The sequence below is a fragment of the Chionomys nivalis genome, chromosome 9, assembly GCF_950005125.1.
Source record: "Chionomys nivalis chromosome 9, mChiNiv1.1, whole genome shotgun sequence".
Classification (NCBI taxonomy): domain Eukaryota; kingdom Metazoa; phylum Chordata; class Mammalia; order Rodentia; family Cricetidae; genus Chionomys; species Chionomys nivalis.
In genome coordinates this window covers 56380392-56404134 of record NC_080094.1, presented here as the reverse complement: position 1 = coordinate 56404134, position 23743 = coordinate 56380392, and the positions used below count along the sequence as shown (strand labels likewise).

The 23743-nt window shown below is 45.2% G+C and overlaps 1 protein-coding gene across 6 annotated transcripts in view; it reads left to right on the top strand.

Annotated features, from left to right (window-relative positions):
* The window catches only part of Eif2ak4 (eukaryotic translation initiation factor 2 alpha kinase 4), an 88795-nt gene that overhangs the window by 17132 nt on the left and 47920 nt on the right, over positions 1 to 23743 (top strand). For 5 of the 6 annotated variants that reach the window (XR_009057690.1, XR_009057691.1, XM_057780131.1 and 2 more), the window contains 9 exons: positions 1189 to 1291; positions 1928 to 2080; positions 4391 to 4471; positions 6977 to 7125; positions 10124 to 10239; positions 13793 to 13950; positions 15940 to 16475; positions 20994 to 21100; positions 22087 to 22244. Coding sequence is in view for 4 of the 6 variants with exons in the window: in XM_057780131.1 (XP_057636114.1) it covers positions 1189 to 1291; positions 1928 to 2080; positions 4391 to 4471; positions 6977 to 7125; positions 10124 to 10239; positions 13793 to 13950; positions 15940 to 16475; positions 20994 to 21100; positions 22087 to 22244 (1561 nt within the window). In the remaining 2 variants the exon portion in view is untranslated. Of the gene's footprint in view, positions 1 to 1188; positions 1292 to 1927; positions 2081 to 4390; positions 4472 to 6976; positions 7126 to 10123; positions 10240 to 13792; positions 13951 to 15939; positions 16476 to 20993; positions 21101 to 22086; positions 22245 to 23743 lie in introns of those variants that run through there. The other variant, XM_057780133.1, reaches the window with a different exon arrangement.

The following is a 23743-nucleotide window of genomic DNA, read 5'->3' as shown; positions in this document are numbered from 1 at the left end:
TACCTAATGTTGACCTCTGTCCTCTGCATGCACAGGCACATGTGCGCGTTCACCTGTACATGTGCACCTGCTCAAAGATCAGAGAGAAACAGTTCTGTGAGGCTTGATTCTGAGGACCAGTCTGGCCCTTTTTAAATACCGTGACATAGGAAAACGTCGGTTTATGCATGGTAGTCCTTGGTGCCTCCATGAGAGGGACCCCTTGGTGTGGTGGGCTGTGTGGACTCAATACAGTTTGGCATTACTAAGCTTTCTTAAATAGAAGCTAGCTCTCCCAGATGTCATCTGTCCAGGCAGGTAATGGCCGCAGCGTCCTGTCCCACAGGGTGGGAATGAAGCGCTGAGAGAAAGCATAGGCAGGTGAATAGTGCTTAAGAAGGCTTCACCAAGGTAAAATGCCAGGAGCTGCTTAGAAATGCCTGACAGGAAGTGGTGACTCATTTTCTCATTGAGAAAACTACGTAAATTCTGTTTAATGCCAGAGAACTATTAATGGATATTTTCTGGTTAGGACTGAAAGGAAACCCTGAGGCTGACTGTGTGATTTCCTTGAGTTTAAAGTATTTTCTCAGATGAGCTCTGAGGAACGAAACAGTGAGCAAGCCAAGCCTCATTGGAATAGCCTGGGTTTGTGTGGTACACCTGAGTGGTGTTCGGGACACACACATACTCAGCAGCGTCCCTTCCTTGTTTATAAGTAGAGTGAGGGACAGCCCATCGCGAGAATCCTAGGTGGACCATGACGGCTGCACTCACCAGCATTCCCGTGCTTCTTGCTGGAGCCCGAGGATGTGCAGAGCACTAGACTGATTGTGGGTCTAATCAAGGCCAAGAATTACCATACGGAGGAGCCCATTGTCAAGCCACCAGCCATGAACAGGAAAGATTTTTATATAGAGCATCAGAGGCAGTAATTGTAATGAGTTCATTAAACTGATACCATCTGAGTTGGGAGTCAAGCCTAGTCGTGGAAAGGTGGGGATTTGCCTGGCTGGGACTGTCCCCTTCTCCGTATGTTATAGCATTGTGTCAGCTGGAGTTGTTGGGCTATAGTTGAAGGCCTTTGAGATTACAGGGTACATGGCGGGTCCTGGGGTACTGTGCACGGAGTCCTTAGGTGCTTAGGCTTGGTGGGAACCCGTAGACTTCCTTCTCCAGTAACTCCTTTCTGTGTTGTTTGTTTTCCAGAGTTCCTGAAATAGAGTTAAAGAATGCTAAAGGTCTGTCAAATGAAAGTGTTAATTTGTTAAAATCACACCTGGAAGAACTGGCCAAAAAGCAATGTGGGGAGGTAAGGCTTGCTAAACTGGAGCTATGGAAATAATACAGAAAGACCCATTGACCTTCAACCCAGTCTGCCCCAGTATAACATTTAGAGCTCCAAGTACAGGATTGTAACCACCATCCGGCAGTGTTGACCAGCCTCCTGTTCATTGCCTGGAGGGAGGAAGTGCCGGCTTTGTAAACTTGCTTTTGGGCCTCTGATCACTGTGCCACCTGAACAAGTGACAGCGCTGGCGCTCATAGCGCTCTGCCCAGCCATCGTGTCGCCAGGCTTTCTGCTTGGGAGAACAGCCATTCCTTGTCCTGCAGGCTTAGACACTTTTCAGCTTTATTTATACACATGTTTAGATGTTAGGGAAATGACAGTAAATTTGGGTAGGTCTAAGCCCTCCATACACACACACAAGGAGAGAAGCTTTTTTATTTCTCAAGCAATTCACCTTGATCACAGACTTGGTGAACCCTTTCAAAGCTTTTCCTGCTGTGATTGTGCCACACACCTAATCCAAACATGTCCCAGAGAGAATGCTGGCACGGCAGGTGCAGTCTGGTTGCCTGCTCATGGTGTTGCCGGGTGGCAGTTCCTCTCCAGGCCCCGGCCATCATCTAACCGGTTGTGGTTGTTTTCTGTTTATGTGTGTAGGTGATGATATTTGAACTGGCACACCACGTGCAATCCTTTCTCAGTGAGCATAACAAGCCCCCTCCAAAGTCTTTCCATGAAGAAATGCTGGAGAGGCAGGCTCAGGAGAAGCAGCAGAGGTTGCTAGAGGCCAGGCGGAAGGAGGAGCAGGAGGTAAGAAGTGGCTGTTGGTGCTGGCCCAAGCCTAGAGGCCTGCAAGCGTCCGTGTATCTACTCCGTCTCTGCCTATGAATGTGTCTGTGAGCTTTGCTCAGCATCTGATTGAAGAGATGTGCATTCTTGGGGGAGAAATCCCTACAAGTTCACTGAGAAACATTCCCCTCCCTAGCCATCCTGCCCTTAGAGCCCCTCTCTGGGCTTTTAAGGAAGAGCGGGGACAAAGAGGTAGGGGTCGTTGTGTGTCCTGTGTCTCTAAACCTGCCAAGCTGTACAGGAGTCCACGGATCTGGAGGCTGTTTTCCCTTGACTGGGATGTGCCTAATGCCCCATGAGTAGAAGAGCCAGGAGCTGAACTGACATCCCTACTCTTCCTTGAGTCTGTCCTGAGAAGAACCCTTTCCTGCCTCTGAAAATCCTTTAAGTTGAAGATGGTTTATTCTCTCGATTTCCTTCTTGATTTTAATTTAAATTGTTTTCTGTTTAGCCAATTGATCAACTTAGTGAGAACTTAAGTGGATGCAGGTTATAGAAAGAGGCATTTCCCTAACACAGTAAACAGCAATTCCTCATTATGTTATCTGTAGGATTCCTTTGGAGTGTGTTTTAATTGCTGGACTATGCTAGAGTCTATTGGTAAATTAAGTTCATCTGTTTTTTTTCTTTTTTTTTTTTTTTTTTTTTTTTTTTTTTTGGTTTTTCAAGACAGGGTTTCTCTGTGACTTTGGAGCCTGTCCTGAAACTAGCTCTGTAGACCAGGCTGGTCTCGAACTCACAGAGATCCGCCTGCCTCTGCCTCCCGAGTGCTGGGATTAAAGGCGTGCGCCACCATCTCCCGGCTCTCATCTGTTTTTTTTTCTTGAGTCTTCATATACTCTCAAGTTTTGTATTTCACTCTGAAGTTTTCTGTTTTGAATGCTTTTAATATTTGACAGGCCAACCTACCCTTCCCTGACCCTTTATCTTCCATAAATTTTCAACCATTTTCTTGACTTTTTATTCTCCAGTTTCCTCTCTTTTCCCTCTCTTACCTTTTATCTCTTTCCTGAGGCAGGGTCTGTCTCACTGTGGAGCAGTGTGGCTATCACAGTCACGTGCTGCATACCTGGTTTCACAGTGAACTATGGAATTGTTTCTTCAGATTCAGCAAAACACATACCCCCCCTGAGATTTTGATTGAAATTAGAGGAAATTTGCATATTCATTTAGGAAGAACTGCTATTTTCTGCATACTAGACTTTCTATCTAGGCCCAGGTTTATTTTTATCTGTTGGTAGGAAAGTTGTTTTTTTTTTTTTTTTATTTTTTTGCTATAGTATAGCTTTACTACGGTACTTATGAGACTTGAATTTCCTCCCTCTTTAACTTGCCATATGTCTCACTGCGATATTTTTATGCATGTACATAACATACTTTGGTCATATTTACCAACCCTGCTACTCTCTCTCGTCCCTCCAAAGCTTTCTCCATTCTCTGGCACCCTTTCTCTTCCCAAGGTGCCCTGTTCTGCCTCTAGGTGCTTGTGCCTGATTCTTGTTTCTGCCTCGTTTTCTCTATCCTATGCTATGTTAAGACTCTCTGTGTGTTGCATCTACAGAAGGCTCTAATGTTTGACAGAGCTTCTCCATGCCTCATAGTCTGTTGAAATAGATTTCATCCACGGTTGCTCAGCTTCCACTAAAGTGTGTCTAGTCACATTTAGAGTGCATATTTGCTCATCGTTACAAGTCAGTGGATGTTTAACTAACAGTCTCTTGGTGAACTGCCGTAGCTACCTATAAGTATAGGTTATGTTCCCACATTTTCTATTATTGCTATTAATATTTCTGATGATTTCCTTCATAGTTTTGATGTAATTTAGAGTTGTGAGAACTAAGAAAAATTGATGATGCTCAAAATACTAGTTTTAATACTTAAAGGGATGATGGAGAAGGCAGATTAAGGCCATAGGGGATAGACATGATGCCTGGGCCTTCACCACCCCAGACCCAGGCTCTGAGGATTTCCAACTTCCACCATGCCTGTCCAGGCTCATGGCAGAGAGCAGCCCTGTACCCGGTCCCTATACACAGGCAGAAGGCAAGGCTAGAGAAGTGGAAAAGAATACAGACTTATGACCTCCGCAGCGAAGCCTGCTTCCCAGGACTGCTGGCAGCACAGACGAGATGTGGCTCCCCCAAGCTCACTGTGTGGATCTCAGGAAACAAGGACTGTGGGTCATGGAAATTCAAAAGCTCTGTGATTCCTGAGTTGACTTGTTGGGTGCATTTCAGAGATTGGTGGCTGACCTGGTCTGATTTATTTCAGCAACGGGAAATCCTCCATGAAATTCAGAGAAGGAAAGAGGAGATCAAAGAGGAGAAGAAAAGAAAGGAGATGGCTAAACAGGTGCTGTCCGTTCTGTGCCCCTCCTGTAAAATGTCTGTATTTCCAATGAAGACACTTTTCTCTCTCGTGCTAAAATTTAAAACACAAAGACTTTCTCATTGATTATGCTTGGGTTGTTTGTTTTGTTTTCTTATTTGTGATAGAGGGGCTTGGGGCAGCGTCTTACTATGTATCCTAGGCTGACTTGGAATTCATAATATTTTGTAGGCTAGTCCTGTACTCACTGAGTGCAGTTCTTCTGCCCGGCCACCCTCCTCTGAGAGCTTGTTCATAAGCACTGTGCCCTGCTTATTGTGTATTTTTAGATTTCCCACATAGGTGACAAAATTCAGTGTTGTATGTTGTCTGTAAATAACCTTGGTTTACATAATTACAGTAATTTATCAAATGAGTCCAAAGAGAGGAAATTGGGATTTTGTTAAATAGCCTGGGATAGATTTTTTTTTTAAACCAACAAACAGAACAGTCGTTCTTATAAAGAGTGAATGGGAACCTTACACACCTGCCCAAAGCTTAATTTGGTGATAGAAAGAATGATTTCAGCAGCAAATTTAGAAAGGACAAGCAGCTGACGTGATGGGGCCCTCCTCACTGTCCTTCAGATATTTTGCTGGAAGGGTCCCATGCAGCAGGGACCTTATTTAAGCTTTTATTTTTCCACTGCCTGCTGTGACTTTAGAGACAACACTCTTCTGTGACTGTCTTTTCTGTGTTAAAAGAACAAAGGGCTGTAGTGTGGCCACCCCTGGGTAATGCCGCATCCAGATACGGTTTTCTGTTGCCCTCACCCCTCCCACCTTGAATCCTCTGGGCTGCCCCCCAGCAGCCATTCTTCTTTTTCTGACCTCCCATCTCTGATTCTCTCCTCTAGCTCTGTCTCCCGAACTTTCCATGCAGAGTCTGAGCTGTTTCACATATAAAAATCTTATTCTCTTAAAACTGTGACCTGGACTTCACTTTGTGATCCAGAGTCAGCTTGGGGTGGTGCACTCTGTTGGACACACACACACACACACACAGAGCACATATGAAGACGACTGGGATCCATGTCCCACAAATGTACAGTTCCTGAGGAAGCCAGAAAAGGGCATCAGATCCCCTGGGATTAGAGTTACGGACAATTGTGAGTTGCCATGTAGGTGCTGAGAATCTAACCTGGGTTCTGTGGAAGGGTAGCCAGTGCTCTTAACCTCTAAGCCATCTCTCTGGTCCTCTTCACCTTATTTTTTGAGACAAGGTCTCTTACTGAACTTAGTTTGTCTAGACTGGCTGGCCAGTCAGCCTCCAGGAGTCTCCTGTTCTGCCTCCCTGGTGGCGTAAACCACCACATCCAGGTCCTTGCCCTTGCTTTTACAGCCATCTCCCTGGTGCACATTACTTTTTTAAAGTTGACTCTAACTGTTACACTGTAAACTGATAGTTAGCTGTAATTGTCAGTTTGACAATCCGGAACCACCGGAAAGAACGTCACCATTGTTTATATTAGGTTGGGCCTGTGGGAGGTTGTCTGGATTGTCCAGGATATTTCCCTGGTTTGGGGTTCTGGTCTGTGTTGTTAATCCCAATGGCGAGAATAAGACCACTACCACAATTTGAGCCAAATTTGAAGCAAGCTTGATTTATTTTTATTGGGGTGCATCCAAGAGCTGGCCAGAGACTGCCTCCTAAGTCAGGATAAAGAGAACAGCTCCAAATCCACCCCTTGAACCTTTTTTAAGGAGTAAAATCACTGGTAGTTTCACAGAAAGGAGGCGATGGGGCAAAAACGAAATAAATACAAAGAAACTTTAGAAAAAAGAACATCATGTGGTCACCCACCATGTGGTTAGAAGGGGTCAGGGAGGGTCAGAGAGGGTCAGGGAGGGTCGGAGAGAGTCAGGGAGGGTCGGAGAGGGTCAGGGAGGGTCGGAGAGGGTCAGGGAGGGTCGGAGAGGGTCAAGGAGGGTCGGAGAGGGTCAGGGAGGGTCGGAGAGGGTCAGGGAGGGTCGGAGAGGGTCAGGGAGGGTCGGAGTACTCTCAAAAACAAATCAAGGACATGGGTTGGGGAAGGTCAGATTCCAGGAATCAGAGCAACTCAACTCTCACCGTAAATAGAAACTTATTTTTATAAATATACAGCATAATAGCTTCTGCCTTTAAAATAGAGTCAGGCAGGTTCCTCAGTATAAGAGTAAAGGGAGCTAGCTGAATATGAGGCATGCTTACATCCATTCCTCTCTGCTCCTGACTAGATGGGTCCTGCCACAGTGACTCCCCCACAGTGGTAAACCGAGACCCAGGATTGTGAGGCGAATAAACCCCTTTTCCTCTCAGGTGCTTCTTAGACAGCGACAGAAATGAAACTAAAACACCCCATCAAATAAAATGTTTCTTCTGGACTAGCAGGGAACTAAAACACCCCATCAAATAAAATGTTTCTTCTGGACTAGCGGGTGACTCCATGTCGTCCGTGCTTGTCATCGGCTTGCACAGACAGCTAATGCAGATCTTTCTCTCCCTTTCTAGGAACGTTTGGAAATTACTAGTTTACCAAACCAGGATCATGCCTCTAAGAGGGACCCAGCCGGACACAGAGCAGCTGCCGTTCTCCACGGAGGCTCTCCCGACTTTGTAGGAAATGGTAAACCTCGGGCAAACTCCTCAGGGAGATCTAGGTAAGTCCCTCCAGCTTCTCGTGGGAGGGGCTGAAAGATGTGGAAGGAGAACAATGACCTTTAGTGAACATGGCCACAGTGTTAAGATAGAAATATTAATACGGTGGTTAGCACTTTATCGCAGTCTGTTAGCTAGCTACATGAAACCAAGTTCTTATTTAACACGTTCTAAGTAACTTCATGTATTTGTTTTTGTTGCTAAGTGCTCTACCACTAAGCCTCACCCCTAACCCTCTTTCATTTTATTTTGAAGCAAATCTTACTGTTAGCCCAGGTTGACCTCAAGTTTGTGAGCCTCTTGCTTCAGCCTCCTGCTTGACTCTGAGTACCTAATGGAGCCAGTTACACAACCTACACCCCTTATAACAGCCTGTACACTTCACATTCTCATCTTCAGAACTATTTTATTTGGCTTTTAATGATTTAAAGATTTTATCTGTCTGAATCATCACTATCCCCTCAAATTTCATATTTCATGCTGTGTAATTTTTTTGTGGTGGTGGATGGAGGGAGACAAGTTCTCATATTACCTGGGCTAACCTCACTCAAACTTGCTAAGGATGTAGCCAAGGATGACCTTGAACTTCAGTCCTAGTACCTCTGTCTTTAAATGCTGGGATTAGAGCATGCCTGGTTACTGGATCTTGGGGGTTGAGCCCGGGGCCTTGTGCATGTTGGGCAAGTACTCCATCAACTGAGCTATGTGACCAGTTGTAATTAGATACAATCACAGACAAAGGTGTGTAGGATTTTCCAAAGTGGCACAGTATAGAATACCCATTCCAAAAGGAGGGAGCCCCATCCTATGAGGTGGCCTCCTGGATTCTCTGTCACTAGAGATCACAGAAAGAACACCACTTTCTCCATGTCCTTTCCTGCTTAAAGATCTTCTCTGACCATGTGCTGTAGCCCCCTGAAAGCCAGAAAGGAATTTGAATGCAGAAGCCATGAGTGGAGAGGTTATTATAGGTTCTTCAGCTCACTTTTGATTAAAGTTTTATTTACTTCAGTGATTTTCATGTCACTGTTACACCAGTAGGCCTATCTTGTCAGGGTTGACCTTATTCTAGCTCACAAGTTCACAGTGGGCAAGACCAATGATTACTTCACCCTCTTGTAGTGTGCACAGCTCCTACTAGTTAGCCAGTAGGAGTGAAGCTTACAGGTCAGTGCCAGCTTAATATCTCCATGTTCTGTGACTCAAGTATGGTGCTGAGTATTCTAAAGCCCTTCAGACCTGTCAGATGAAGGACAGTAGCATGGCCTGGACTAAAGGGATTGTGTAGCACCATCTCTGGCGTGGGCAGAGCTCAAACCAAAGGCTTCTGGACTCTTCCTGTAGTCTATCATATGATTTTGGAACTTTGTGTCCTTTTCTCTGCAAACTTTAGTGCGCTCCCCTTTGCATAAGAAGAAGCATAAAGAGTATCCATCATGCCCCAGCCTTTAGAACATGTAGGACAGTGTATCCATCATGCCCCAGCCTTTAGAACACGTAGGACAGTGTGTCCATCATGCCCCAGCATTTAGAACATGTAGGACAGTGTGGTATAAGAGACCCTCTATGGGAAGAGGTGGAGGAAGGGCACAAGTCTGGAAACAGAGACACTGGGTTATGACTGAGCAGTGTTTGTATCTGGAGAAAAATTGGAGCTGTCCAAACAGGACAGGGAGCTAGTGAAGAGGTGAGGAGGATGTAGGACTTTGAAGCCCAGAAGGTGACCATGCCACCAACCAAGGTCAAAGAACCGCAGGGAAATGAAACCTAATCTGATAGCGGAGGCAGACAATGTCGATGTGAGGAGTGGATGGTAGGGAGGCTGAAGTGGAGACAGCAGGGGCAGCCGTTTGTATATGAAAAGCCGACGTAGGTATGAAGAGTGCAGCTTGAGAGGGCAGTGTGGGATTGAGAGGAATAGACTGAACATTCTGGGGAAGGACTCGCTAGACCAAGACCCCACACAGGACAATAGAGAATGGAACTGAGGCGCTGTCTACAGTCTGTCCTCAGTGTTGCCTGCTGTCAGCACCAGCTTTCTTTATGGGTGGAACCCTCAGAATCATGGATTTCCCTGTGTGTTTCTTGTTTTCAGCAAAAGTAAATGCTATAGGTTATGTTAAGCATAAGAGACATCTTCGGAGATCTGCTGCAGACATCATCAGAGTGGTTCTCCCTCACTGCTTCTCTGGAGCCCTGTCCCCTAACTTGTTAATTCCTGTTGCATTCTAGGTTCCCAGCTTGGGCTGCTCCCCATCCATGGTAGAGGAAGGAGAGGAAGGGAGGGGAGGGATAGCAGGAAAAAGAAACAAACAGAGAGGTAGCATTTGGGACAGTCATGGAGGGGAATGACATGGAGTGTCTGTCAAAGACAGTAAGAGAAGAAAGGAAGGCCAGACTGGAACTGTGAGGACTCTGAGGCCTCCTCTGAGTGTTCTCCAAATGCAGCCGTGCCTGGGAATAAAACACTGGGCATGTTTGAGGGACGAATGTAAACTGTATAGCCAGTTGAACGTCTTATGATGATGAAATGTTCCGTGTCTCTGCTGTCAGCACGGTAGCCACCAGCCCCACGTGATTAGGGGCCCAAGAACTTAGCTAATGTTATTACTTTTTCGTGTATGGTGTGTTGGTGTGTGTGCTGTGTGTTTGTGTGGCGGTCAGCTTTGTAGAGTTGTTTTTCTCCCTCCTATTCTTGGGATCAAACTCGGGCCAACAGGCTTCTGAGATAATCACCTTTACCCACGAGCCATCTTGCTGGGTCAAGATCTGAATTTTAACTTCACCTTGCATGGAGTTTATGCCATTCCTGTGTGAAAGGGAACAGTGGGAGGTGGGCAGTAGATGGTTTTCCCATTGGAGCCTTCCACTCCATCCCCGGGAGACAGAGACTGCACTGAATGGCCTAATAATTAGGAGAAATGGGGGAGGGGGGCAAGAGTTTCCTATGTGAATTGTAAGTTCAAGGAAAAGAAAACATTGTCCAAATTTATTTTTAAGGCGAGAACGTCAGTATTCTGTCTGTAGTGGTGAAGCCTCCCCGGGCTCGTGTGAAATCCTGTATTTCAGTGTGGGTAGCCCTGATCAGCTCATGGTGCATAAAGGGAAGTGTGTTGGTGAGTAAACAAGCTGAGTTCATTAAGTTTGTTTAGTGGCAAAAGTTAATCCTGATGTGACGGAACAGACTGGAGACTGGCATTTAATCCAGCGTAGCCCAAGGAGGAACCCCTCCCTAGCAGGAAGCTACAATCAGTCCGTCTCCCGTTCCTTGTGCCTAAGATGAGAAGCTACTCAGCTCCTCTAATGTGACGTGGAAATATGTAGTGGGCAGATGTTGTATCATGTTCACCTGGTACTGATAAAATGAGCCCCGATTCCTGTGATCTTTAATAACCAGATCACTGTTTTTCCCCTTTATGGTGCTGGGGATTGAACCAAGATCTTTGTGCATGCTGAGCCGGTGCTTGACCACTGAGTCACATCCCTGGCCCCCAGGTCCCCTCATCTCAAGTTACTGTCTGTCTGCGTGCCATTTTCCTTCATGGCACATTGTGTCTGGGCAGAAAAAAACATCTTATTTTCTCTACATCTTATTTAGCAGTTGTCTCTGGTGGCTACTTGGAATGAACCTTTCTCTACAAGTCAGGATTTTAATTTTCTTTTTAATCCAGTTTTCTATACTGACTTCCTTAGCCATATAGACAAACTGCTTTCATTTTGTGCTGAATTTAACAATTAACTTTTATTTTCAATCCTATAAAAATTCTTGCCAGAATTAATGGACAGTATGCCAAGAATCAAGCTTGCTTGTTTGTGGCATTTTTTTTTCTCCATCTTAAGGTGGTATGGATAAACCAGAGGACAGCTAACAATGGAGGGGGCGAAACCAGTCCCTGAAGAGTCCGTGCCACTCAGCTGGCTACTGTGATAGCTGCCTAAACAGACAGGACTCTGTAGGCACAGGGCTGCTGTGCTCGAAACAGCCACTTGGCAAGGTCAAGACCACGGAGGAGGTGGTTGGCCTGGGACTTGAGCCTGTCCTTGACTCAGAAACTTCAGTGAGCCATCAGCATGAAATTCCCTGCCTTAATAACCTGGGAAATGAGGACGGCCACTTGCTTGGGCTCTTAGTTTCACTGGTGCTTATTAGTGTTCCCTTCGGTGATTTCAGGAGGAGACACATTTTAACTATCAAGAGTAAACTATTTTCTCACAGTTGGTCTGGCTTTTGTTTGAATTTTTTTTTTTTTTTCGAGACAGGGTTTCTCCGTAGCTTTTGATTCCTGTCCTGGAACTAGCTCTTGTAGATCAGGCTGGCCTCGAACTCACAGAGATCCGCCTGCCTCTGCCTCCCGAGTGCTGGGATTAAAGGCGTGCGCCACCACTGCCCAGCTTGAAGTTTTTTTTTAAACCACCAACTAATTAATATTTTTTTTTGAAAAGCAACCGATTAGTGTTTGTTTTTCAGTTAAAGTTGTCAGAGCTAGAGAGAGTAGAACATGGCTTCGGGCTGTGGGAGGGGTGCTGACAACTGTCTGCTCTCAATTGTCGTGTGACAGCTCCCGTCAGCGTCCTGCCAACACCTCTGCTTCAGCTTTGTCTTGTTTGTGTAACAAGAGTCCTTGGTTTGTCTCCACCAAGAGATAGGTGATAGGAGGGTGGCTAAATAAAATTATAATGTAAAATCCCTAGCAGTTATGGAATGTCTAGCTGTTCCTGCAATGCCAGTGAGTTTGCTTAGTGGATAGGCACTTAGCTGGCAACTGGGGTTGGTAGGTGGAACCGCATGGTAGAAGGAAAGAAGTGTCTCCCAGAAGTTGTCCCCGTACACACACATAAGCGTGTGTGTGTGTGCACATACAATAAATAAATGATTTGTGCATGTATCCATATTAGACAGTGCATTACTGAGACTTCATGTCAATCATGTCATCCTCCATCCCATAAACTCTTAGTGTTGCTGTCTCCAGTGAGCTGCTCAGTACATTCCTAAAGTTGCCTCCTTTAGTTGACAAGTTTCCAAACATCTGGGTTTTTCCCTCATAGGCTAAGACTTTTAGGAGTCATTATGACCAAAAAATAATTAGATTGTTGTAATTAAAACCTCTGAATTGCCAGCATTTCCCTGAAGTAAAAACTGCCATGTCAGATGCAGAGTCTAGGTGAGCTAATTCAGCCATAATTCTCCAAAGTACTTTTGCTAAAACTGTCTTCTAGATGCCGGTTCTTTCTGCTTCTGATTTTTCAAATGGAAAACATAAATTACCAGTGGCTTTTTAATGATTTTTCTTCTTTCAGAAAGTGAAGTAACATTATGAAAAGTAGTGTTTTTGTGCTAAAAGGAAAGGGTTAGGCTGAGGAGACAGCCGGTCCGCAAAGAGCTTGACTTCAACCCTAGAGCCCACATTTCAAATAATAAACGAAAGCTAAGCATGACGGTGTGTACTTGCAGGCAGATTCTTGGGGCTCATTGGCCAGCCAGTCACTGGGTGAGCTCCAGGCCAGTGAGAGACCCTGCCTCAATAACAGCATGAGGACCAGCCATGCATACACATTCTCATATCCTCTCTCTCTCTCTCTCTCTCTCTCTCTCTCTCTCTCTCTCTCTCTCTCTCTCTCTCCCCTCTCCCTCTCCCTCTCTCCTCCCTCCCTCTCTCTCTCTCACACACACACACCATATACACGCACACACACAGGGATAGATCACTCTATTATTGGCGGTTCTCAGCTAGAGGAGTTGGGAGCCTGGGGTCACTTTGTGATGCTCAAAGGACTACTTGTTTTTTATTCTGGGGATTGACTCTCACGCCTAGCACATGCTCAGCAGGCGCTCTACCACTGAGCTACCCCAGTCAGTTTGATTTTTGATGCTGCAGTAGGCTACTGACATCTTTATTTGTTGACAAGTGGACACAAAGCATCCCCTACAACCAAGGACTGTCTGGCCTGGGTACTACACGTGCTATGATGAGGTAACATCAGAAGAAAAAGAATAAAGAAGAACAGAGGAAAGGAAAATAAGAGTAAAACAAAAACTATGTTTTCTTCTCTTTCTGTTATACTCTTTAATGGCAACGGAGATTTTGTGCAACAGTGTTTGATGCTACAGCAGTTCCGGTCCCCAAGAAGAAGCTGTGTGCCTGTAGCTAACTAAGTGCACCTCTTTCTAGCTGAGCCGTCACCCTGGCTCTTTCTTACCCTCCAGAGCACTGGGCAGTTTGACTTTGCTGAGCATCATTGGGGTTTGTGCCACTGATTATGATTCCAGATTAGACTAAAGCTGTTTCCACTCTGCACACTAATCTGTTAGTGGAATGACCTTGAGGAGGTTGAAGTGTGAGGAGAGAGCAGCTATGGCCAGCAAGGGGAGCTGCTAAGGAAAACAGGAATGTAGGTCCAATAAGATGCTAATCTCTTTATCTCTCCCAATCCTAAGAGCCCATCATTGATTCTGAACTTTCTATGAGTATTTGAAGGCTTGGGTTATATTGGTATTTATTAAAAATTGGTTACAAACAGACATGTATTGTAGTAAATGATATTTTTCATAGCTAGCATGTGGTACCCATTGTTGGAGTTAAAGTACACTAGACACACATGCATGCATATGCACATACACATTTACAGAAAATGGAAGTGGATGTGATGACCTTTTCTGTGTTTCTGCAGGCAGCGATGAGCAACTGGGGAAGGTGGTGTACAACGCTTTGGAGACAGCCACGGGCAGCTTTGTCTTGTTGTACGAGTGGGTCCTTCAGTGGCAGAAAAAGATGGGCCCATTCCTTACCAGTCAAGAAAGAGAGAAGGTCGAGAAGTGCAAAAAGCAAGTAGGTAACCCCGCGTGATGGCTGGCCAAACTGTGAATGATGAAGCAAAAAGCCTGTGTTCCATTGGCTCCCACAGATGGTCCACAGAGTGTGAAGACCGTGGGAGACCCACATCTTCACCAGACCTCAGCCCTGCTCTGGCTTTTGTAGCCCATCACAGCCATGCATCCTCCTGTCTTAGCCCCCCCCTCACTTTGGTCTGGCTGGGGTTAATTACTGCTTCATGACTGTGCCATTTGCAATCACTTATATTTTCTCTGCTCTTTTAAAATGTTGTTTTAAAACTGAATTTCCAGGATCCAGGGTTTCCTGTTGTTTTTGTGCAATACAGGGAATGAGAAAAGAATTTTGCATGAGTATATATGATGAACTCAGGGGAGCATTTAATATTGTATGTTGTCTTTGCTTAATGAAGAGGTTAGAAAACAACCAAAGCAAGAGAATTCTGAAGTACTCCAAAATCAGTAGTTATTTTTGGATGGTGAGCATATAAATAAGTTTGAGTATTTTTTCCACTCCCTTTATTCCATTTCTTAATCTATTTATCTCCTTGAACAAAGACTTAGGTCCATTCCACTTTCTGTTGCTCCTTTTCTCCTCAAATATTTTCCCTTGCTCCGCTTGCTCCTTTCATTATATATCTTCATTAGATTCACCACTAAGATCCACATGACAGAGACTAATTAGACTGTTTTGAGATTTCTTCTGCCAACAGAATTAATCCAAAACTTGCCGGCTGGTGGTAGTACATGCCTTTAATCCCAGCACTTGGGAGGCAGAGGCAGGCAGATTTCTATGAGTTCAAGGCCAGCCTGGTCTACAAGAGCTAGTTCCAGGACAGGCTCCAAAGCTACAGAGAAACCCTGTCTCAAAAACCAAAAAAAAAAAAAAAAAAAAAAAAAAAGAATCAATCCAAAACTCTTTACTTTAGCTTCAGACAGACTCTTCAGACTAGGGCAAAATGAAGCCACTCCTTCACCAAAATATCACAAGAACAATCTCTAGACAGCATACTAAAATTTTCCTCTGAAATCTCTTGAGTAAGTTCCAGACAGTTCAAATAACTCTTAGCACCACTGTCTTCTATGCTCCTACTAGTATGGCCCATTAAGCAATGCTTTAATAACCCAAACTACCAAAGTTCAAATTCCTCCAAGGAAAAATATGGTCAGGCCTATCACAGTAATACCCCAGTCCTGGTACCAACTTCTGTCTTAGTTAGGGTTACTGTTGCTGTGAAGAGACACCATGACCACAGCAACTCTTATAAAGGAAACATTTAATTGTGGTGGCTCACTTACAGTTCAGAGGTTCCACCCATCATGGCAAGGAACATGGTAACATACGGGCAGGCACGGTGCTGGAAAAATAGCCGAGAGTCCTACATCTTGACTTATGGACAACAGGAAGTTGACTGACTGTCACACTGAGTGAAGCTTGAGAAGAGAGACCTCAAAGCCCCCACCAGGCACACAGTGACACACTTCCTCCAGCAAAGTCTTGCCTCATAAAAGTACCATTCCCTTTGGGGGCCATTTTCTTTCAAACCACTACAGTGTTTTATATATGTTTATTTAAATTTCCTTTTTACAGTTTTGGAAATTAAATTTAAGGTCATCTGCCTGCTGGATAGATGCTCTACCACTAAGCTACACCTCCACCTCCCCAGATTCTTAGTTTTTTACAATAACCCTTAGTGTATAATCAGAAAGTGCTATTTTAGATATAATGATGCTTTTTTCTTCCTTTTTTTTTTTTTTTTTTTGCCATGTCACCCAGTTTTTATGGTATTTGGAAACTCAGTTTTGACACTGAGTGATAACTAGCTAAATTTTCTTCCATTTTTATTTACTGTCAGGTTGACTCACCAGTTGAGGGGAAGAGTCAGGTCATGGCATTTCTTTCTGTGGTCTTTGAAAGTATATTTTATATCTCCTTACTTTTGAAGTGAAACACTGGTTAACGTCTTTTGCCTGATACTCTTCTCAGATTCAAGGAGCAGAGACAGAATTCAGCTCCCTGGTGAAACTGAGCCATCCAAATATCGTACGCTACTTTGCAATGAACTCCAGAGAGCAGGAGGACTCCATCGTGGTAGACATTTTGGCGGAGCACATCAGTGGGATCTCTCTTGCTGCACACCTGAGCCACTCAAGCCCAATTCCTGTGCACCAGCTGCGCAAGTACACAGCTCAGCTCCTGGCAGGCCTGGATTACCTGCACAGCAACTCCGTGGTGCACAAGGTTCTGAGTGCATCCAGTGTCTTGGTGGATGCTGAGGGCACTGTAAAGATAACGGACTACAGCATCTCTAAGCGTCTGGCAGACATTTGCAAGGAGGACGTATTTGAGCAAACTCGAGTTCGATTTAGTGACAGTGCCCTGCCCTATAAACCAGGAAAGAAAGGGGATGTGTGGCGGCTTGGCCTTCTGCTGCTATCTCTTAGCCAAGGACAAGAGTGTGGGGAGTACCCCGTGACCATCCCCAGTGACTTACCAGCTGACTTCCAAGATTTCCTGAAGAAGTGAGTATCGTTGGTTGTTGAGCTGCTTTTCCTCCTGTGCATTTAAGGAGTGGGGAAGCTGAGACCTGAGGAGGGGAGCCAGGGTGAAGTCTTTCCCAGGCTCTTGTGTTCTGTTCCCTCATCACAGTCTCCCACATTCTCCTAAACCCACTTGAGTTCAGTAAATGATTCACAAACTACTTTTGGAAGACTGCCTGGAACACTCTAGACTTTCTCCCCCATTCCTGTCTCTCCCACAGTAGTGAGAGAAAGCCCTAGGTGTTCCATGTGCTAGACCTTCTTCATCCACTTTGCTGCTCAATCCTAAGAGACCAAGCCACTGAGAAGTGTGGTTCTGCCCCTTTCTTCCTGACTATTCCTCTCCAGTGACTCTCACTCAGCCAGGTCAGAGGATCAGATGACCACCTGTTTCAGCAAAGGATTTTCCGTACTTGTGCTTCACAGGTACATAATCATTACAAAGCCAGCTTAAAAAATTTGTGTGTGTGTGTGGGGGGGGTGTTTGTGTGTGGTGTGTATGTGTGCAGTGTGTCTGTGTGTGTATGTCTGTCGTATCTATGAGCGCAAGAACCCACTGACAGTACGTGTATCGAGGTCAGGGAACAACTTTCTGGAGTCTATTCTCCTGGGCTCTGGGAATCAGATTCAGGCTGTCAAGTCATCAGGCTTGTAGTCCAGGCACTTCTTCCCACTGCCATCTCCCTGGCCCAAAGCCAGGATTGTCTAGCTGGAGAGAATCCTTAGTAAAGAGGCTTTCCTTGGACCTAAAGTATTCGTCCAGGTCATTCCCCTCAGGGTTTTCTACCTTAACCCTGAGTATTCTCAGTCTAAGCCAATGCTACTTTCTCAGTTTCTAATAAATGGAAATATGCTCTTCAATTGGACTCCTGCAGAAGCTGTCCGGGCTGCGTCTCCCATCCTCACACTGTCTGTCTTCTCGCCTTTGTTTTCCTAGTCGTTCACTTCTGTCCTCTTCATCTCTGCGTTCTTTTCTCGTGCCCTCTCCTTTCTCCCTGCCCAGCTCCAGCTGGCCTGACCCACAGTAATCTCTTGTCCCCCCAAGCACACTGCTCACTGCCCCTGACTTTGAGCATCTTATATCACATGTCAGTGTCTGTCAGTGGAGGGGCTGCACAGGTGATGGCGGCCACGTCAGACTGGATGTGACACTGGAGCTGTGGTCATTTATGCAGCACTCTTAACCACCTGATGGCATGTTCTCAGGCTCTGCCCTGTTGTTAAGCAACACATAGCATTTAAGCAAGGCTGTTGATGTGTCACAAAAATAGCCACAATAAATTATTCTTTTGAGGAAAGGGGCCAACTTTGATTCTGTATGCACCATTCTCTCCTTAAAGTGTATAAACGTTTTAGATTTTTAAAGCAATCTCATTTCTTCTAAATGAAGTAGAACTTAAAAAATATTGATTTCAGTGCAGTCCACAGTGAGGATGGCTGCAATGACAGGGGTGACGAGTTCCAGTGAGAGTCTTCTTCCCATCTTTCCCATGTCCCCGTGAGCCCTCTGCTCCTGTCTGCCAGTCGGGAGTGTCTCAGTCAAGGGTGACACTAATGGACTCACAAACGACACGGGGTTTACACAGATGGTGTTTTCTCCTCTGTAGCAAGCAGTGGGGTGGGAGGATTGAGACTCTTCTGGTTACCCCTTACAGAATCAGCTCCCCTTCATCACCTCGGATGTGGAGATCTGAGATTTGTCTAAATGTTACCATAACTGTCACCTGGGCTACTGTGTGTGCTCCTGTCTCTGGGAAGGCTCTGGTGGACTCCTTGCTTGGGGTGGATAACAGTGGGGTGTTGGGTCATTAGCTTTGCTCTCCACCCCAGTTAGCAAGAGAAGCAAATAATCCACAAAAACGCGGTGAATCCCATCTGTGGTCCCTGCCATACTCTGTCGACATCTTGGGAAGTCAGCTGTGAGGTGGTGGATGAGAGCTCAGGTCCTGGAGTCAGATGGTGGACTGGGTCCCACCAGCAAGTTCCTGGTTCTGAAACTAGTTCCATATCTGAAACTACAAGTCATTCTCGTGGGCTTTAAACTTGTTCTGATCCATATCTGTTGTCACATCAGTCACATTAACGTCACAGTTGAGACTTGATTGTGCTCTTCAGAAATCTAACACAGCACAGGAGGGTGTGTGTGTGTGTGTGTGTGTGTGTGTGTGTGTGTGTGAGTGTGTGTGAGAGAGAGAGAGAGAGAAAGAGAGTGAGAGTGTGTGTGTGTGTGTGTGTGAGAGAGAGAGAGAGAGAGAGAGTGTGTGTGTGAGAGAGAGAGAGAGAGAGAGAGAGAGAGAGAGAGAGAGAGAGAGAGAGACTGGGGATAATCCCAACAGTAGGTGAATGTGTGTAGTTCCCTGGCTGTTTCTGGGTTAAGTGAGTTGGCATCTATCAGGTGCTGCCACTGGCCCCTGGTGAGCCGGCACCCTCAGCAGTGTGAGCCATGGAAGGCTCCAGGCCTGCCACCCCTTCCAGTTTCAAAGCTGGAGCTAGCATTGCCTCTGCTGCTCGTGGTTGCTCTACTGCCAAAATGATGGATTCCAAGAGCGTGATCTTTTCAAGTAAGAGCCCCTGAAAAGTGCAGTTCGCTCCCAGCAAGCTTTGTACCTTTTCTGATCTATTGTGTGAGTCCCGTTAATGTCGTGGTCGACTTGGAGTAGACAGTGCACTTTAGAACTGAGCACAGAGTGTAGAAGTACAGTGAGCGTGTAAACGGAATAACCCCAACAGAACTAGGAGAATATATAAATTCATTCCAGCAGGTCCAAGCTGACTTCGGAGTTTGAAAGAATCTTTACTGACATAAATTTTAAGACACGTGGCTGAAAAGGCCACTTGCAAAAGGCAAGTTAAAAACTGATACATACAAGGTAACGTTGTCTAAGAATGTCAGTGTTCTTGATAACGTCATGGCTGGGTTGTTTGCATTTGTATATAGAAATAGATAAGAAAGGGTCCATAGCGATGCACATTAAGAGATTAAGAGGAAGGAAAAATCAGAAGCAAGAACTTTGGTTTTGATTTTAGTTTTTTGGGTTTGTTTGAGACAGGGCCTCACTTTATAGCTCTAGCTGGCCTATAACTTGCTCTGTAGAGCAGGCTGGCCTTGAACTCAGAGATCCTCCTGCTCTGCCTCCCAGTGCTGAGATTAGAGGTATGCACCACCATGCCCTACAAGACTAGCTTTTGGTTTGGTTGGTTTGTCAGGTGTAAGTGGTACATGCCTACGACCTTACTTGGGAGAATGAGAAAGGAGGATTGCAAATTCAAGGCCAATCTGGAATATAGAGTAACCCAGTCTCAGATGTGCAGTAAGGGGCTGGAGAGATGCTCAGCAGTTAAGAGCACTTGTTGCTCTTACAGAGGACTCGAGTTTGATCCCTAGGGCTCACGTGGTGGCTCACAACTATCCATACTCTAATTCCTGGGGATCCAGCACCCTCTTTACTTCTCACATGGTGTACATGTTTACATGTAGGAAAAAAAAACATAAACATAAAATAAAAATAAATCTGGAAATTTAAAATCAGACCAGGCATGGTGGTATGCACCTTTAATCTCAGCGCTCCAGAGGCAGAAGCAGGCAGATCTCTGAGTTCCAGGCCAGCCTGGTCTACAGAGTGAGTTCCAGGTCTTGGTGAGTTACATAGTGAGAGCCTATCTCAAAACAAAATAAAATAAAATACTATATAACTTTTGAATGATATTTTTAATATTCACAGGAATTTATACAAATGATATTCTCTTGCCCTTTCCAGGTATAAACTAGTGTTTTGCCTCTTCATGCTGTGACATAAAACCTAAGTTATCCTTTATGATGGCTATTGTTCTTGCTTCGTATATGTAGGTTCCAAAGCTGGAACTCACAGTGACAGCTGATTATCTTAAATATGCCACTTTAAACAGAATCAAATGTGGTTCAGGGACCCTACTTTGAAAATTCCTGGTCTGGCTTGTTTTGATTCATCCAAAGCAAAACAAAAATGACTTGTTAGAACATTAGACCATCAAGTGCTAAGTCAGGAGGCTCAAGGAACAACTAAAGGTGTGCGGTGAAGCATGGGGCTTCTCAACAGTGTTGCTCAGTGTATTCCGGGTTCACCAGCGTCCGGTTGCTCTCTTAGGAAACTTACCTTATGCCCAGTCCCCAGCAGGCTTAGTTCAGCAGGGCAGGTGGCCAGGCTAATGGAAGTGGACGTCCGAAGCTGGTGTCTGTGGACTGAGCGCGTTCAGGTCATCCATGCTGCTATAGTCAACAATGCAGTTCATTTTTCCTGTTTCTTTTCTTTTTTTCATTTTCTACTTACGTCCAGTCTGCTGTGGGACATGCAAACCCTGAAATGGTGCTTACTCATTTAAATTCACTTTAAGTACATTTTGCTCCATCAGTAACATGAATGTGCTAATGTGTACTGTAAAGGAAGGTGTAGTTAAATGGGGTAGATGAAGTAGGAAGGCATTTATATTATACGCCGCTGAGATTCTCCTTCCCACCCTGAGGTGTGTTTGCCTGGACGACAAGGAAAGATGGAGCCCTCAGCAGCTGCTGAAACACAGCTTTATAAACCCTCAGCCAAAAGTGCCCTTAGTGGAGCAGAGTCCTGAAGGTGAGTTCTGCCTGCCTGCCTACCTGCCTTTCTTTCTCTTTTTTTTTTTCTTTTGGATAGGGTTCCACTATGTAGTTCAGACTTGACCTCTTGGTCTTTCTGCCTCCACCTCCTGAGAGCTAACTATACTTGACTACCGTGTTTTTTAAATTAGGAAAACATAAAGCCTGAATTTGAGAACATTTGCATGGATTATTTATTTTGCCGATGCTAGCCTATCCATAGTCCACTTATGTGCAGGCCTTGTATGCACGGGACTGCTTTACAAGCCTGGCTCTTCAGTGTCTGTTGATGGAGTGGACACCCTCATCTTGCCGGGTCATTCCTGTTACCACATAACCTTAGTAGAGCTTGGGATAGATCAGGAGACCCGAGTTTAGGTTCTGGCTGTCTAGTTTAGTCACTTCCTCTCTGTACCTGTTACCCTCACCTGTACAATGGGCTGACTATATATCCCTGCCTACTTTAAAGATCACAAGGTGAAAAAAAGATGTCAAAATGTAAGAAGTGCATTTTCAGACCACTAATTGGGGCCCCTTCCTCTCATGCTTATGTTGCTGGGTTCTATGAACTGCCTTATTTTTTTTTAATATTTTTTATGGTTTATTTAACTTTATTTTATGTGCATTGGTGTGAAGGTGTCAGATCCCCTGCAACTGGATCTTCAGACAGTTGTGAGCTGCCATGTGGGTGCTGGGAATTGAACCCAGATCCTCTGAAAGAGAAGTCAGTACTCTTAACCACTGAGCCATCTTTTAATTGTGTGATGGTGGGGATGGTATATGCACATGTGGATGCAGTGCTCAGAGAATCCAGAAGAGGGCATCAGATTCCCTGGAGCTGGAGTTCCAGACAGTTGTGAGCTGCCCACATGGGTGCTGGGACCCGAACTCCAGTCTGCCGTAAAAGCAGTATGAGCCCTTAACCACAGAGCCGTCTCTCTGGCCCAGTCTTCCTGTATTTCTAATGCTTTTGTTTCATCTTAGATTCCGGAGGACAAGATTACATTGAGACTGTCATTCCGAGCAACCAGCTGCCCAGCGCTGCTTTCTTCAGTGAGACCCAGAGACAGTTTTCCCGATACTTCATCGAGTTTGAAGAATTACAGCTTCTAGGGAAAGGAGCTTTTGGAGCAGTCATCAAGGTGACAGAGTTGTCCCCAGTCCTCTTTAAAGCTCATCCCTGTCATTTTCATGGCCTCACAGGCATGTTTTCCATTCTAAGAGCAGAGAGCAAAGTGAATGGAAGCTGTGAGCACCTTCACCTCCTGGAGGGAAAGGCTGGCTTTAATGTCACCTGGACACATTAAGAATGCGCTATTCCTGTGTCCTGGGTTGGCTCAGGACAATGACATGAAAAATACATGATTATAACATCCTGAGTGGTCAAGATCTCTGCGGGAAGAACACTTTTGTGTGCTTTAGTTCAGGAAGGGAATTGTCTTTTCCACCTTCCCCCAGTTTTGATGGAGTTGCCCTAGGGAAAAGGGTTCCACAGTTAGAGCAGAGGTGGCGTGCACACCGGGAGACAGTCCTGATGGCTCATCCTCTGGCTTTCAAAGCTGGGAAATGAATGGCCTGTTTTAAGGTGAGCTGCTGTTGGGACTCTTTGTTCTGGTCTGGGGCAACTATTATTATGTGAGTGTAGGAAGGGGCATCTGCTGTGCTTTTAGTTCAAGTGTGCTGTAAACCATGGGAGATGAAGATTGAAATGTGTGAAGAACAGCTGAGGTACATGCCATCTTTAACATATGAAGGTGACCTAGCAATAAGACTTCTGTGTGTTTGATTCTGAGAGTTTGAGGAGGAAGGTGTCACTCTTGTTTATTGGTTGATTTTTTTTTATGTGGCTTTTGGGAGGTTGTTGTTTTGTTTTGTTGGGTTGTGATTGTTTCTCATTTGTTTGCTTGCTTGTTTTGAGACAAGGTTTCCTGGAGCCTAGGCTGGCCTCAACTCAGTGTAGCAGAAGATGACCTTGAACTTCTCATCTTCCTACTTAACACTTGAGTGCTGGGATTTCAGGCCATTGCTTCCTTGCCTGTTTCATTGTGCTGGGGTCAAACCCAGAGTTTGTGTGTGTTTGGCAGGCACTCTACTAAATGAGCTGTATCCCATGTGGGATTTTGAGATCGAGTATTATGTAGTATAGGCTGTGCTCAAACTGTGTGGCTGAGGATGACCTTGAACCCGTGGTCCTCTTGCCTCCACCTCCCTAGTGTTGAGATTACAGAAAGTACTGCCACACCCAGCCTGGAAGCATCACTATTACTGCAGGTTACCTCTCAGCCGAAACAATTAACTTCCCCACAATGAAAGAGGGGCAGCCTTTAGCAAGGCAGGTTTCCCACAAGAAAGCTCAAGTTCTAGGAGTTTAATTCACAGTCCTTCTTATTAACTCCATACAAATCTTTTTTTTTTTTTTTTTAGATTCTTGAATTTCAAACACTGTAGATGTAGTTTGTTAAACTTCATGTCTTCCTTTTTTCTTTTCTTTCTGGTCAAGGGTCCCTTGTAGTCTTCCTTATTTACATGTTCTTAGAGACAATTAGTGAGCCGCTATAACGAGGGCATCTTGGTCTGTGCAGCCCCCATTTCTCCCCTCGGGTCTCACCCTGCCCCCCTTGCTGCCGTCTGAATAGTGCAA